Raw genomic sequence first — 18,082 nt, forward strand, 5'->3', positions numbered from 1 at the left:
GCTCAGCTACAATCCTGAACCTTCACTTCTTTTCAATTTAATGTGCTTAAGAGTTGATCAAAGTGAATTAATAATTTATAATGATTATGGAAATAGCTTGATGTTCATTTTTAATTATAATGTTCATGTGTCCTTTTTACAAATAATGTTTCCTTCCTGAGAGATTTTTTTTCCTTCTTTTTAAAATTAGTCCACCTTATTATATACTTGGTCATCTTCACAAGGAAGTATGCAACAAGTTTGACTGAGTTGGGAACATGTGTACTAATAAAAAAACTAATTTTTTCTTAATAGGGAGCTGGTTGTTTAAAAGATGATCTCAGCACAGCTGTGGTGTAGGACAGACAATGTTATACAAACACCTGGGATCTGAGCTGTGTGCACTTCAGGGCTTTCAAATTTCCAACCCCTTTATACCTACATTCCTAGGACAAGATGCCTACAATAATTCATAACTTGTCATTGTATGACTGCTTTTTATGACATGATAATGTAGAAGTTTTAACTTGTATTTTCATATCTCACCTTATTCTCTCATATGCTCTAACTAAAATGCAATGATGTTATCTACCCAGCAAAAGTAATAGATTTGAGAATACCTCCTGGGGACATTTCCCATCAGGATTAACTCCAGCTCCAGGTGGGGTTAGGAATACAAGAAGGAACCATCTCTTACACCACATGAATTGATATTTTCTCTATGAAAGGTTTTGGGGTCACTGAAAATTTATGAAATTTTAATTTAATAATAAATTCCAGGTAAAATAGAAATCTCCTTAAATGAAGGAAAGAACAAGAGGTTCACGGGTGTTTCCTTCATTTCTCACTAAATTAGCACATTTTGGCATCTTTGAAGGAACACTGGCTGTGAATACAACATTTGGTGTCAGTGACCCCAGGAAGAAACATTCCATTTCACATTGTGTCTATTGTAGGTCAAATGTAACGATCTTTTTGAAATTCTCAGCAATGATTTACAACAGCATACACAAACTGGGGTGCCACTGTCAAGTCATGGGCTGAAGCTATAAGCAGAAATCCACACCAGTGAGCTGAGGTGCTCTCTTCTTGGACAAGGGTCTTCACGCTGGTCTCAGGGCCTCTGCCTTCTTCTGTCGCTCCTCACATAATAGCAGGGCACTGGTTCCTGATCAGGCCCTTCATGCATTTGTCATACAAAATAGTCTAAAATACAGACGTGACTGTTTAATGGGTGTTTTATTTATAGGTAGCTTACAATTTTTATATTATTTACACACTCGAGTCATTCATCGGTTCGTCTTCCCTTTCAATGAAAACAACGCAGCGGTCCTGACCCAACGAAGAAGAGCAAGTCGTCCCGCTCATTTAGGACGATCCCTCGAGACCTTCGAACTGCAATGCTTTGGGGATCCGTCTGATCTTCTCTGCTCAGATTTCCACTTGGCTTCACTGCTAACTTGGGGATGTGATGGCTTCTCCATTGTCTGCAGCGATGAGTAAGGTCATTCTGTTTACAAGTCAAGATGAGAGGGAGGCTGAGCTCAGGCTGTCAGGTCATGTACTTGGCTTTGCTCGGTACTCCGGAGCTGGAAGCCGCAGAGGCAGCAGCCTGACTGCCTAGAAACAGAGGGTCCAAACAAGCCACTTTGGCAGCGAAGAAGGAATGAATGCAGTGGAGAACAGCAAAGAGATTCGAAAACTCCAGCTCCTGAAAGGGACAGAGAGATGAGTCACACAAAATAAAAATCAATTTCCTTGAGATAAATGAAACATACCACGCTAATAGATAACAGCTAGACCTTCTCTTTAAAGTGCAATAAACTCAACTAGAATCGAAGATATCTAACCTATGGAAACTGTTGGCACTTTTGTTTCATATGTTAATTTCAAATGAAGGTTTATTTCAAAATACAGTGCTCCAGGAGCTGGAAGGACTTAACATGATTATCACCCAGGAGAGTCTTTTCAACATTGATCAATGCTGCACAGAAATATACTTAGCCAGATTAAAATTTTACTCTTGATAAAGTGTAAACAAAGAGAAGCAGTAGATTTAAAAGTATTTTTATCTCTTTAGAGACAATTCAAATGAAGAGTTTGGATTAGAATGATTAACAAGTACTCTTCACTATTCTCTAGAATCAGTTGCTATTTGCTGTTGGACAATGAATATGAAATACTGAAGCAAGGGATATGAGTATTTTCTATGCTATAAGCCAAACGGTTCACTTCTGAAATATAATGTGTGTGCTCATTTTAAATTTAATTAGTTTTGATGATCATACTTGGTTGTTAAATCAATGCAATGTAGGAGAGATAGCTATGCGGTCCAAGTAATTCCCTTCATGACGTTGGGAGTTCTTAGTATCTGATGCTAAGTATTAAAACACCAGAGCTCTAGTTTAAGTATTTTAAGTTTCTAAAATGACTCCACCTAAAAGTGATCTTAGTTTTTCGGCCATTATGATTTCAGGAGCCTTATTTTTAGTAACCTGCCTCATGTCACTGTGAGGTGTTACTGGTCATACAGCAGGTTTCCTCTGGTCACAATTCAGTCCACAAAAGAGCCCCTTCATTCTCTGTGCAGCCAGCTCATTTTACACACAGGTTTTGAATACGTTCAGTGTCAACTTGTATAAATCCACTAGGTATAAAAAGGTGGGAAGGCTTTGGAAAACATGAGGTGTGCTTTCTGTACTCTTGGTAAAAGGGAGAATACTGTTGAATGTTGCAACTGGGCAAAAATACAAGTAATTTTTTCTCAAAAATATATCTGCCGCATCTCTGTTAAACTGGAGATTATAGCTTGGTTGTCAGAAAAATAAATAATCTAAATATGAAGACATTTCGGAATGATTAGTATTTTCATACCTTGTCAAGAATATGTCAACGATTTGATGTAGTCGGCACTTTAAAATTTTTACACCTATTTTCAGCTGTTGGGTGGGCAAGAAATTAAAGGCAATCAGAAGAAAAAGCAGGAGGCAGAGATGTGCTTAAGTTTAGCCTTTGATTCCAACATCAACTCATCTTTCCTCAGCTCAGTGGTCATCTTTCACCATTACATCTACTCCTAAGGCTTTGATTTGCATTGCTATATACACAAGTAACACTCTTTTCCTCATTTCCAATGTAAATTCTAGACTTTCAGGTCCACCTATCTACTGAGCATCCACAGATGATGTTCATTGAGCCATTTACCATCTCCTTGGAACAGAGCTCTTCTGGAGCCCATGAATCTCCCTAAGCATAACTCTCCTCAAAATGTAATCATTCACTCAATGAATATTTATTGAGGGTTTACTATGCATCAGGTCTTTTCCTTGTTGAAAAGACAGAGTCATAAGCAATGCAGACAGAAAAATGTCCTCCTGGGAGTTACAGTCTCGAGCAGGATACAACATGGAAGAGCATAAACAAATTAATATTTCTGGATGTAGTGATAAGTACAGTCAAGAAAATAAAGCATGGACAAGAGCAGAGTGTAGGAGGGGCTGTGGGATGGGAAGTCCATGTCGTCATGAAGGCAAAACCTCAAGAGATAAAGAAGTAAACCATCTGGATGTTTGTGAGAGAAACACTTGAGGCAGAAGTCAATTTCAGAGGCCCTGAGATGGAGATAGTCTAGGAGAGCTTGAGGAAAAGCCAGGGGCTGTTGGCACAGGGATGGAATGAAATGAGTGAATAATGGGGGCATCCCAGGCAGCTCAGTGGTAAAGAATCCACCTGCCAATGCAGGAGACACAGGAGATGTGGGTTCGATCCCTGGGTGGGGAAGATCCTGGGGAGAAGGGAATGGCAACTCACTCCAGTATTCTTCTTGCCTGGGAAATCCCATGGACTTAGGAGCCTGGAGGGCTACAGCCCATGGGGTCACGAAAGAGTCAGATACAACTTAGTAACTAACAAAACAACAATAGGTCAAGAAATGAGGTTGAGGAATAATGCAGGGCATTCCAGCCCCTTATGAGCTTTACTCCAAGCGACACAGAAAGCCACTGGAGATTTCTGGGCATAGAGTGACAAGAATTAGTATTAAGTCTTAAAATGATAATTTGGGTACACTGTTGATAAACTCTGTGGGAATATGATTTAAAGATAAAAAGGAAGTTGTAAAGTTTTTCAACTAAAAAATGTGGGGGATTGAAAGTAAACTCGAGTCAAGGACGATTTCAAGATATTTGATGAATAACTGAGGAAGGATTTGCAAATTATCTGGTGAGGGCATAATATCCAAAAATATAAAGAATTCATGTAACTCAACAGCAAAAAACACAACACACTCTGATTAAAAACTGGGCAGACGATATGAATAGACATTTCTCTCAGATAAGATGTGTAGATGGCCAGCAGGTACACGAAAGGATGATCAGCATCGTCAGAAATGATCAGCATCAGTGACATCAGAGACATGCAAACCAAGCCCACATGAGACACCACTGCACAGCTGTTGCAGCTGGTTTCACCAGCTCAGGCAGCTGCAGTCTTACAAAAATTGCTGCCAACTGTTTTCAGCACATACCTCACTGAACAAGGTTTGTGTTACATCGAGTACTGATAAGCACTGCAAATGGGCTTTACCAGGGTAATTACCATTTTCATAAGCAAATTGTTCCAGGGGGGTCAAAATTCACTTTATTTTTTTTTCCATTTTCAAATGCTTTCATGATTTTTGCAATTTTGATTTTTTTTTATAATGAGAAGATAACACCATACCTGATTATTTTGAGTTACTTTGCCTCCTTAGAAAAACTTTCAAGTATATCTTTATTCTTAAAATTTTGATTTTCAAATGTTTTTACTTATATTAAATCAAAATGCAATTCCATTTCTTCTATAGGTGACTGGTGACTTTGGGGAAAAAGGAAAAAAAAAATCACACCCTCGACATGTTCCCTCTGACAGTTGCTTACTTTGGAGGCAGTTAATATATGTTTTACCTAAAAAATACCAGGTTAAGTTTTCTAGTTTACTAGATTAAAAGAAGTTGGGATTCTTAACATATGTGGGTAAACAAAATTCAATATCCCTATGAAGAATATAAGAGGCTTGAAAATAAATTATGCACAAGGAGGAAACATTCTCAGTGAGAAATAAACATGACTCAGAACCCTTGGGGATTCCCAGGAACTTAAGAGCTCTTTTCAAGGAAGACGAGTATCCAATGCAGAGTTCTCCTTCATGTATTCATTTCCCTGCTCCAATCAAGCGTTTGAAATAAAGTTTTAGGTAAGATCAGAGGTATGTAAATCTCACACACACACACTTGACTCATTCTCCACATTTACTTCCAGCCACTCCAGTTTCTTCTACACTATGATTTTGGATAAAGTCAGTTGTATGGAAATCACACACATGCATGCATGTTCACACACACACAAACACACATACCTCATCCCCACCTCCATCCCCATTCACTCCCAGCTGCTCTAGTGTCTACTGCTGTATGAGGCACCAAACTGCTTTGATAAAGGACCTCATTACAAGCAGGAGCCGCCCCATCCTCACTTTTCTTCTCTAGAATCTAAACAGCTGGGGCTCTGGGAGTCCACAATGAGAGGAGAGTTCTAGAAAACCTCTGGTTCCGGATGCCAGAAAGAGTGAGAAACTGAGCAACAGGCTAGCTAGGAAGCTGATCTTTCACTTTCTACACAGAGGACGGTTGTCGGCCCCAGTCCTTCCTGGGTTTGGCTTTGTGAATATTAAACTTCCTAGTTCATGAGCCCTCCAAATGCCAAATAGGAATCTGCTTAGACGATGAGTCATTATCTTCTGAAAGACAGACTTCAGCACATCATGCATTCTTTAGTAGGGTCTCTGCTGAAAGAGAAACTCCCCAGGTCAGTAGGTGCCCAATATGCTATTGGAGATCAGTGGAGAAATAACTCCAGAAAGAATGAAGGGATGGAGCTAAAGCAAAAACAATACCCAGCTGTGGATGTGACTGGTGATAGAAGCAAGTTCCAATGCTGTAAAGAGCAATATTGCATAGCAACCTGGAATGTCAGGTCCATGAATCAAGGCAAGTTGGAAGTGGTCAAACAAGAGATGGCAAGACGCAATGTCGACATTCTAGGAATCAGCGAACTGAAATGGACTGGAATGGGTGAATTTAACTCAGATGACCATTATATCTACTACTGCGGGCAGGAATCCCTCAGAAGAAATGGAGTGGTCATCATGGTCAACAAAAGAGTCCAAAATGCAGTACTTGGATGCAATCTCACAAATGACAGAATGATCTCTGTTCGTTTCCAAGGCAAACCATTCAATATCACAGTAATCCAAGTCTATGACCCAACCAGTAATGCTGAAGAAGCTGAAGTTGAACGGTTCTATGAAGACCTACAAGACCTTTTAGAACTAACACCCAAAAAAGATGTCCTTTTCATTATAGGGAACTGGAATGCAAAAGTAGGAAGTCAAGAAACACCTGGAGTAACAGGTAAATTTGGCCTTGGAATATGGAATGAAGCAGGGCAAAGACTAATAGAGTTTTGCCAAGAAAATTCACTGGTCATAACAAACACCCTCTTCCAACAACACAAGAGAAGACTCTACACATGGACATCACCAGATGGTCAACACCGAAATCAGATTGATTTTATTCTTTGCAGCCAGAGATGGAGAAGCTCTATACAGTCAACAAAAACAAGACCAGAAGCTGAGCTGTGGCTCAGACCATGAACAACTTATTGCCAAATTCAGACTTAAATTGAAGAAAGTAGGGAAAACCACTAGACCATTCAGGTATGCCCTAAATCAAATCCCTTATGATTATACAGTGGAAGTGAGAAATAGATTTAAGGGCCTAGATCTGATAGATAGAGTGCCTGATGAACTATGGAATGAGGTCTGTAACATTGTACAGGAGACAGGGATCAAGACCATCCCCATGGAAAAGAAATGCAAAAAAGCAAAATGGCTGTCTGGGGAGGCCTTACAAATAGCTGTGAAAAGAAGAGAAGCGAAAAGCAAAGGAGAAAAGGAAAGATATAAGCATCTGAATGCAGAGTTCCAAAGAATAGCAAGGAGAGATAAGAAAGCCTTCTTCAGCGATCAATGCAAAGAAATAGAGGAAAACAACAGAATGGGAAAGACTAGGGATCTCTTCAAGAAAATCAGAGATACCAAAGGAACATTTCATGCAAAGATGGGCTCGATAAAGGACAGAAATGGTATGGACCTAACAGAAGCAGAAGATATTAAGAAGAGATGGCAAGGATACACAGAAGAACTGTACAAAAAAGATCTTCATGACCCAGATAATCACGATGGTGTGATCACTGACCTAGAGCCAGACATCCTGGAATGTGAAGTCAAGTGGGCCTTAGAAAGCATCACTACGAACAAAGCTAGTGAAGGTGATGGAATTCCAGTTGAGCTATTCCAAATCCTGAAAGATGATGCTGTGAAAGTGCTGCACTCAATATGCCAGCAAATTTGGAAAACTCAGCAGTGGCCACAGGACTGGAAAAGGTCAGTTTTCATTCCAATCTCGAAGAAAGGTAATGCCAAAGAATGCTCAAACTATTGCACAATTGCACTCATCTCACATGCTAGTAAAGTAATGCTCAAAATTCTCCAAGCCAGGCTTCAACAATATGTGAACCGTGAACTTCCTGATGTTCAAGCTGGTTTTAGAAAAGGCAGAGGAACCAGAGATCAAATTGCCAACATCTGCTGGATCATTGAAAAAGCAAGTGAGTTCCAGAAAAGCATCTATTTCTGCTTTATTGACTATGCCAAAGCCTTTGACTGTGTGGATCACAACAAACTGTGGAAAATTCTGAAAGAGATGGGAATACCAGACCACCTGATCTGCCTCGAGAAATTTGTATGCAGGTCAGGAAGCAACAGTTAGAACTGGACATGGAACAACAGACTGGTTCCAAATAGGAAAAGGAGTTCATCAAGGCTGTATATTGTCACCCTGTTTATTTAACTTCTATGCAGAGTACATCATGAGAAACACTGGACTAGAAGAAACACAAGCTGGAATCAAGATTGCTGTGAGAAATATCAATAACCTCAGATATGCAGATGACACCACCCTTATGGCAGAAAGTGAAGAGGAACTCAAAAGCCTCTTGATGAAAGTGAAAGAAGAGAGTGAAAAAGTTGGCTTAAAGCTCAACATTCAGAAAATGAAGATCGTGGCATCTGGTTTCATCACTTCATGGCAAATAGATGGGGAAAAAGTGGAAACAGTGTCAGACTTTATTTTTTGGGGCTCCAAAATCACTACAGATGGTGACTGCAGCCATGAAATTAAAAGACGCTTACTCCTTGGAAGGAAAGTTATGACCAACCTAGATAGCATATTCAAAAGCAGAGATATTACTTTGCCAACAAAGGTTCGTCTAGTCAAGGTTATGGTTTTTCCTGTGATCACGTATGGATGTGAGAGTTGGACTGTGAAGAAGGCTGAGCGTCGAAGAATTGATGCTTTTGAACTGTGGTGTTGGAGAAGACTCTTGACAGTCCCTTGGACTGCAAGGAGATCCAACCAGTCCATTCTGAAGGAGATCAGCCCTGGGATTTCTTTGGAAGGATGCTAAAGCTGAAACTCCAGTAGTTTGGCCACCTCGTGCGAAGAGTTGACTCATTGGAAAAGACTCTGATGCTGGGAGGGACTGGGGGCAAGAGGAGAAGGGGACGACAGAGGATGAGATGGCTGGATGGCATCACTGACTCGATGGACGTGAGTCTCAATGAACTCCAGGAGTTGGTGATGGTCAGGGAGGCCTGGCGTGCTGCGATTCATGGGGTCGCAAAGAGCGACTGATCTGATCTGATCTGATCTGGCAGGTGCTGACTCAGCATACAAAGTGTTCCCTTCATCGTGTTGTATACTCAATCCTTACCTGCAAAGCAGGGAACATTTCATCCTGAGAGTAATCCTTTTGGGCAGACACTTTTATCCACAATTTATAATCAGAAAATGAAGATTTATAGAGAAGAGCTGGTAAGTAGCATTACTGGGATTCAATCCTCAATTTCTGATTTAAGCCTCACTAAACCTTATATTATGTGGGAAGTTCTCTTGGGGCCACTTGATGTCTCTGAGACCATGGAGATTGGGGGCAGGAAGGATTTTGGGGAAAATGTCTGTTTAGAGGTGTTTTCCAAATTCTGCTCTGTTCCACTAAATAAAAAAGCAATTTTCTTTTTCCTTCTCTTATTATACAAAAAGTACTACCTTGGCTGCCACATGTTAAATCCAGTAATTTAGGATTAATATGCTGTATACACTAGTTTATGAAAGATTTTAACAGTGTTTCCCTACAGGGATGGTCATGAATTTCAATGAATAAAGCGACAGCAGTGCCTTTAGAAGGCAGACTATTTTGAAGTCTGGGGATTCCCTGACTTCTTGTGTTATATCAAATTATAACTTAAAAGTAGATACACATAAAAATAATAATGAAATGTTAAAAATAGTAAGCAAATATATATACATATATGTATTTTTTTTTAACCTAGGAAGTTTACTAATGGCCAACAATGAGAATATGCTGGTAACCCTTGATGAATTAGTATCTATACTAACATCATAAAAACAGCACTTTAAAAAAAGTACCCAGGAACAATAAAATGAGCTTTTAAATTAATTATCAAATTACTGCAATATTGCTCATGACTTCAACAGAACCCCTTTGTTCTACTAGGAAAGTTCTGGGAAGTTTAATGAGGCTTTGAAAAACTGATGGCAAATTTACTAAGCTTTCTGAGTAATGAAGTGAGAATTTATGAATTTCTACTTTCAGAGAAAAAAATATAACCAGTTTTGGTATTATAACATTGTCTTTGTATAGCCATAAAACAACAAAAACAAAAAATAAAGTATATTTCCCCAACTCTTGTCCTTTTTAAGTATTTCTAAGACTTTTCACAATGAAAATTTAAATACTATTTAGAACTTTTAAACTTGTAATATGCACAGCAACTCAATCACATTCCCCAAACAAACAATATCTCTTGTGAAATAAGAAATAAGCTCTGGCTTTAATGTATTTGCCTTGTAACCTGGGATATATTATATACTATGAGAGTATGTCTTATTTAAAGCTGTTGTCTTATCACATATAGCAAGAACTGAGTCCCTTTACTAAACCATTTCATCAGTTTTTTTTAATACAGCTTTTTGATGATATCTTAGACATATAAACCTATGTGTTTAAGGTGCATGAGTTGATGTTCTGATAAATGTATGCACTGTAAAAAGCACACCACAGTCAAACTAATTCATATACCACAACCTCTGTAACTACTAGAGTGGATGCTAGGGGTGCTTTACTGACTACCTATCCTTGCTGCAAATGTCAAGTATTTCATATCATTACCTACCATCACCGCATTACTCATTAGGTCTCTATTAGATAGATAGATAGATATGTGCTTCAGTCGTGCCTGACTCTGTGCGACCCCATAGACGGCAGCCCATCAGGCTCCCCCGTCCCTGGGATTCTCCAGGCAAGAACACTGGAGTGGGTTGCCATTTCCTTCTCCAATGCATGAAGGTGAAAAGTGAAAGTGAAGTCGCTCAGTTGTGTCTGACTCTTAGCGACCCCATGGACTGCAGCCTACCAGGCTCCTCCATCCGTGGGATTTTCCAGGCAAGAGTACTGGAGTGGGGTGTCATTGCCTTCTCCAAGGTCTCTATTAATCTTGTATAATTTGAGCAAACTCTGAGAGGTAGTGGAGGACAGGGAAGCCTGGAGTCCTGCAGTCCATGGGGTTGCAAAGAGTCGGACACGACTTAGCAACTGAACAATCACCACAAATCTTGCATAAGGGAAACCGATATATTTTCAAGATATAAATTTCAATTAATTTGGAAAAATATCCAGAAGTGGGATTGCTGGATAATTGCTGGCACCCCCTATTTACCTCTTTAGAGGAATCCTCATACTGATTTCTATAAGAGTGGTACCAATTTACATTCCCACCAGAGATTCACAAGGGTTTCCTTTCTTCTTATCTTTGCCTAAATTATTATCTTCCGTCCTTTTGTTGATAGTTGCCCAAGTTGGTGTAAGGTGATATCTGACTGTGTTTTTGAATTGTGTTACCCTGAGATTTAGAAATATTGAGCAAATTTTTATGTATTTGATAGCTATTTACATTTCTTGTTTAGAGAAGTGTCTATTAGACCCTTGCTCATTTTAACTGTAATATTTGTATTTTGGTATTGAGTAGTATGAGTTCCTTATATATTTTGGAAATTAACTTATTATTGGATGCATGGTTTGCAAAAATTTTTTTCACATTACTTAAAATGCTTAAAAAAATTTTTTTTTGCTATGCAAATCATTTTAATTTAATGTACTACCACTCGTCTGTTTTGGTTTTTATTGCCTATGCTTTCATAACATATATCATATTTTGAATTATATCCAAAATACTATTGTCAAGACCAGTGTCAAGAAGTTTTTTCCCTATGTTTTCTCCCAGGAGTTTTATAGTATCAGGTATTATGGTGAAGTCTTTAGTTTATTCTTTTTTATTTCTGTATTATCAATTGTAATGTTTCCTTTTTCATTTCTAAATTTGTTTATATATCTTTTTTCTTTATCTAACAGTTTTTGAGTTTGTTTTTCTTTTAAAAAATACAACTTTAAGATTTAATAGAAGTGGGGTATTGAAGCTTCCTTTTGCTGTTGTTCAGTTGGTAAGTGGTCATCAGCAGATGGTCAATACTGAAATCAGATTGATTATATTCTTTGCAGCCAAAGATGGAAATGCTCTATACAGTCAGCAAAAACAAGACCAGGAGCTGACTGTGGCTCTGATCACGAACTTCTTATTGCCAAATTCAGACTTAAACTGAAGAAAGTAGAGAAAACCACTAGCCATTCAGGTATGACCTAAATAAAATCCCTTACAGTCACACAGTAGAAGTGACAAGTAGATTCAAGGGACTAGATCTGACAGACAGAGTGCCTGAAGAACTATGGACGGAGGTTTGTGACATTGTACAGGAGGCAGGGATCAAGACCATTCCCAAGAAAAAAGAAATGAAAAAAGGCAAAATGGTTGTCTGAGGAGGGCTTACAAATAGCTGAGAAAAGAAGAGAAGCTAAAGGCAAAGGAGAAAAGGAAAGATATACCCATCTGAATGCAGAGTTCCAAAGAACAGAAAGGAGAGATAAGAAAGCCTTCCTCAGTGATCAATGAAAAGAAACAGAGGAAAACAATAGAATGGGAAAGACTAGAGATCTCTTTAAGGAATTAGAGATACCAAGGGAACATTTCATGCAAAGATGGGGACAATAAAGAACAGAAATGGTATGGACCTAACAGAAGCAGAAGATATTAAGAGGCAGCAAGAATACACAAAAGAACTATACAAAAAAGATATTCATAAGCCAGATAACCATGATGGTGTGACCATTCATCGAGAACCAGACATCCTGGAATAAGAAGTCAAGTGGGCCTTAGGAAGTATCACTACGAACAAAGATAGTGGAGGTGATGGAATTCCAGTTGAGCTATTTCAAATCCTAAAAGATGATGCTGTGAAAATGTTGCACTCAATATACCAGCAAATTTGGAAAACTCATTAGTGGCCACAGGACTGGAAAAGGTCAGTTTTCATTCCAATCCCAAAGAAAGGCAATGCCAAAGAATGTTCCAATCACTGCACAATTGCACTCATCTCAGAAGCTAGCAAAGTAATGCTCAAAATTCTCCAAGTCAGGCTTCAACAGTATGTGAATCAAGAACTTCCAGATGTTCAAGCTGGATTTGGAAAAGGCAGAGGAACTAGAGATCAAATGGTTAGCACCTAATGGATCATAGAAAAAGCAAGAGAATTCCAGAAAAACTTCTACTTTATTGATTATGCCAAAGCATTTGACTGTGTAGGTCACAACAAACTGTGGACAATTCTTAAAGAGATGGGAATACCAGACCACCTTACCTGCCTCCTGAGAAATCTGTATGCAGGTCAGGAAGCAACAGTTAGAACCCAGACATGGAACAATGGACTGGTTCCAAATTGGGAAAGGAGTACGTCAAGGCTGTATATTGTCACCCTGCTTATTTAACTAATATGCAGAGTACATCATGAGAAACACTGGGCTGGAAGAAGCACAAGCTGGAATCAAGATTGCTGGGAGAAATATCAATAACCTCAGATATGCAGATGACACCATCCTTATGGCAGAAAGTGAAGAAGAACTAAAGAGCCTCTTGATGAAGGTGAAAAAGGAGAGTGAAAAAGCTGGCTTAAAATTCAGTATTCAAAAAACTAAGATCATGGCATCCATCCCCATTACTTCATGACAAATAGATGGGGAAACAATGGAACCAACGCGCAACTTAATTTTCTTGGACTCCAAAATCACTGCAGATGGTGACTGCAGCCATGAAATTAAAAGATGCTTGCTCTTGGAAGAAAACCTATGACCAACCTAGACAGCATATTAAAAAGCAAAGACATTACTTGGCAGACAAAGGTCCATCTAGTCAAAGTTATGGTTTTTCCAGTAGTCATGTATGGATGTGACAGTTGGACTATAAAGAAAGCTGAGTGCTGAAGAGCTGATGCTTTTTAACTGTGATGTTGGAGAAGACTCTGGAGGGTGCCTTGGACTGCAAGGAGATCCTACCAGTCAATCCTAAAGGAAATCAGTCCTGAACATTCACTGAAAGGACTGATGCTGAAGCTGAAACTCCAATACTTTGGCCACCTGATGTGAAGAACTGACTGATTGGAAAAGACCCTGATGCTAGGAAAGACTGAAAGCAGGAGGAAAAGGGGATGACAGAGGAGGGAATGGTTGGATGGCAACACCGACTCAATGGAAGTGAGTTTGAGCAAGCTCTGGGAGTTAGTGATGGACATGTAGGCCTGGCATGCTGCAGTCCATGGGGCCGCAGAGTCAGACATGACTGAGTGACTGAAGTGAACTGACTGAGTTGGTAAGTTGTGCCCCAGTCTTTTTGATCTCATGGACTACATCGTGTTGGATTCCCTTCCTGCGCTATCTCCTGAAGTTTGCTCAAATTTATGTCCATTGAGTCGGTGATGCCATCTAACCATCTCATCCTCTGATGGCCCTTCTTTTGTCCTCAGTCTTTCCCAGCATCAGTGTCTTTTCCAATGAGTCAGCTCTTTGTATCAGGTGGCCAAATATTGGAGCTTCAGCATCAGTCCTTCCAATGAATATTCAGGGTTGATTTCCTTTAGGATTGGCTGGTTTGATCTTCTTGCAGTCCAAGGGACTCTCAAGAATCTTCAGCACCATAACTGGAAAGTATCAATTCTTTGGGGCTCAGCCTTCTTTATGGTCCAACTCTCACATCCATACATGACTACTAGAAAAAAAACATAGCTTTAACTAGATGGACCTTTGTCGGCAAAGTGATGTCTTTGAAGTCTTTTACTATGGTTGCCTTTCTGTCAATTTTTATCTTCAGATATGTCAATATTTTTATATATTAGGTGCTCTGATGTTATGTACATATATAGTGATAATTGTTATAACTTTTTGTTGAATTGAACCCTTTTTCATTATATAATTTTCTCTATATTTTGAACAGTATTTTAAAGTCTATTTTGTCTTATTCAAGTAGAGTATCTGACATAAGGTAAGAGAAAAATGAAGTAAAATCATACAGAATATATTCTCTGACTAACTGTATCATACTAGTTATCAATTCTAGAAATATAACAAAAAAAATCTCCAGATACATAGAACATAAACATCATACGTCTTAAAAGAAAATCCATTTGTTAAAGAGGAAGCCTTGAGGGAAATTAAAAACACACTGAGTTGAATAAAAATAGAAATACAATATATCAAAATTTGTGGAATACAGTCCTAAGAAGGAAATTCTGGAATTAAATTTTTATATTAGAAACAAAAAAGTTTTGAGTCAACAATTTTAAAATTCCACTTGTGAAATCAGAAAAAGAAAAGCAATATAAAACCAAAGCAACCAAAGAGAAGTAAATAATAAAGGTGAGAGCAAAATTCATCAAGTTTCACAGAGGAAACTTCAACTGAGGAAATAAAGGAGAACTGTTAGTTCTTTGAATAGTCTCTAACAAGACTGACAGATAAATAGAAAGAAGGCACCAATTATTAACACAGGGAATGAATTAGGGATGCTCTTACAGAATCTGCAGACTTCAAAGTGACAATAAGGAAATACTATGAAAAAGTCTATACACATAAATTTGACAGCTTAGATAAAATTAATGAAGACCTTGGAAAGTAAAAATTACCACAAATCATCTGATAGGAATAGATAATGTGAATAGTTATCTACTAAGTAAGTTGAACTTATAGTTTAAAAAAATCCTCAAAATGAAATCTCCTGACTGATGTGGTTCCACCAGAGAACTTTACTAAACTTTTAGGGAAGAATCAGCAACAATGGTATACAATATCTTCCAGAAAATAAAAAAAGAGGAGGAACATTTTCAACTCATTTTATTCCAGCTTGTTCCAATACCAAAAGTAAGCAAAGACAGTACCAAACCAACCAGCCAACCAAACAAAAAACATCAAAAAAACCCCAACAGACCAATAACTCTCATAGATGTAAAAGCAAAAATACTTAAAATTTTGACAAATAAAATTCAGCCACATATGTAAGAAATTCCACATCATTATTAACTAGGGTTTATTCCAGTTGTAAGACAGGGTCAGTATCTGAAAATCCATTAATATATTCTGTTGCATTAAGAAGCCAAATAAGAAAACTGATATTGTCATATTAATTGATATTCATTCATAATAAAACCTTTAGAAAAATATGGGACCTAGCTTAACCTGAGAAAATAATTCTATTAGACCACTGACTCAGCTGGTAAAGAATCCTCCTGCCATGCGGGAGACCTGGGTTCGATCTCTGGGTTGGGAAGATCCCCTAGAAAAGGGCAAGACTACTCACTCCAGTATTCTGGCCTGGAGAATTCCATGGACTGTACAGTCCATGGGGTCGCAAAGAGTCGGACACAACTGAGCAACTTTCACTCACTCACTTGGTGAAAAGCTAAATGATTTTCCCTAAAATTAGGAACAAATGAAGAAAGTCCACACTCATTACTGGTATTCAATATAGTATTTAAATTTTTAGGCAAGAAAAAGATAGCAATGCTATATGAATCTGAAAAAAGAAACATCTTTCCTTATTTCCATATGTCTTAGTAATCTATGTAAATAAACTGGAAGAATTTTAAAAAGCATAAATAGAAACAAAAGACCTAGAACTAATAATACATACATATGTGTGTGTATATATATATATATATACAGGTTTCAGGATGCAATGTAAATATATAAATGTTAATTATATTGCTGCATATTAGCATTAATATTGGAAAATGAAAAATTTTAAGATGTTTATATTCTCTCAAAAAAAGAATAAATGGTTTATCTAAGTTTAACAAAATATACATAGGATCTATATAATGAAAACTACACAATACTGAAGAAATAAATCAAAAGTTCAAAAATATAGAAAGATAATCTGTTTTCATTGCTTTAAGAAATCAGCATAGTAAAGATGTCGGTTCTCCTGAAATTGATATCATCATGCCCTCCCTCTTGAACGGCCTCTGAGATTATTCATGGATATACAGAGGATAATTCTGAAATGTCCATGGAAACACAAAGAAACGAGAACAACTAAAGCAGTTTTGAAAGATAACCATAAAGTGGACATAACCATCTGTTTCAAGGGTTGTCGTTTAGCTTCTGTGTCAAAGAATGAATGATATTAGCAAAGTGACAGATGCAAAAATGAACCAAGATGTAGTACCACAGAGGTAGGACCAGGTGATTTTCCAGTGAAGCTGCTAAAATAATTCAACAGAGGAAGAATGGTCTTTACAACAAATGGTGGTGTTGTAACCTGATAACCACAGGCAAAACAGAGAAGGTCAGTCAAACCCCACAACTTATAGGAAAAAAAATAGACTCAAATGTATCACATATTTAACTGTCGATGGCAAGCCTATAATACATTTTGAAAATGGCATAAGAGAAAACCTTTCGCCCTTGTGATGTGCTGAAGAATTTTTTACATGACACTAAAATCATTATTTCTAAGAGAAAGAACTGATAATTTGGTTTCTAAAAATCTTTAAATTTGTCTGCAAGATACATGATACACTGTTAAGAAGATGAAACACAAATTACAAACTGGAAGAAAATATTTGCAAACATTACATCTAATAAATCCTCGTAGACAAAATTTTGAATTGGCCAAGAAGTTTGCTTGGGTTTTTTCCAAACTTCTTGGCCAATCCAATATATAATAACTCATAAAACTCTTAAGTAAAACAAATCACAAAATACAATTTGAAAACAGGAAAAAGTAGGAAGAGATGTTTCACCCAAAGGGACATAAATATTTAGAAAATAGTCACAGAAGAAGTTGTTCAGTACTGCTAGTCATTCAGTTCAGTTCAGTTGCTCAGTCATGTCTGACTTTGCGACCTCATGGACTGCAGCACGCCAGGCCTCCCTATCCATCATCAACTCCCAGAGCTTGTTCAAATTCATGCCCATTGAGTTGGTGATGCCACCCAACCATCCCATCCCCTTCTCCTTTCCCATCTCAATCTTTCCCAGCATCAGGGTCTTTTCTCATGAGTCAGTTCTTTGTACCAGGTGGCCAAAGTATTAAAGTTCAACTTCAGCATCAGTCCTTCCAATGAATATTCAGGGTTGATTTCTTTTGCAATTGACTTATTTGATCTCCTTGAAGTCCAAGTGACTCTCAAGAGTCTTCTCCAACACCACAGTTCAAAAGCACCAATTATTCAATGCCCAGCTTTCTTTATAGGCCAACTCTCACATCCATACATGACCACAGGAAAAACCATAGCTTTGACCAGATGGACCTTTGTCAGCAAAGTAATGCTCTGCTTTTTACTGTGCTGTCTAGGTTGGTTATAGCTTTTCTTCCAAGAAGCAAGTGTCTTTTAATTTCATGGCTGCAAGTCACCATGTGCAGTGATTTTGGAAACCTCCCTCCCCCCGCAAAAAAAAATATCACTGCTAGTCATTAGGGAATGAAAATTAAAACTATGATGAGAACTCTTGGAAAGAAAAGTAGTGACGATTCCAAATGCTGG

At 38.1% G+C, this 18,082-nt stretch overlaps 1 protein-coding gene across 1 annotated transcript in view; it reads right to left on the reverse strand.

The window, feature by feature from the left end:
* Positions 1-1,531: 1,531 nt before the first annotated feature.
* Positions 1,532-18,082, reverse strand: part of SNTG1 (syntrophin gamma 1) — a 138,978-nt gene continuing 122,427 nt past the window's right edge. Inside the window, exon 18 of the mRNA XM_070382795.1 lies at positions 1,532-1,690. Coding sequence (XP_070238896.1) covers positions 1,532-1,690 — 159 coding nt within the window. The remainder of the gene's footprint in view (positions 1,691-18,082) is intronic.

This window comes from Bos mutus, chromosome 14 (genome assembly GCF_027580195.1).
Source record: "Bos mutus isolate GX-2022 chromosome 14, NWIPB_WYAK_1.1, whole genome shotgun sequence".
Classification (NCBI taxonomy): domain Eukaryota; kingdom Metazoa; phylum Chordata; class Mammalia; order Artiodactyla; family Bovidae; genus Bos; species Bos mutus.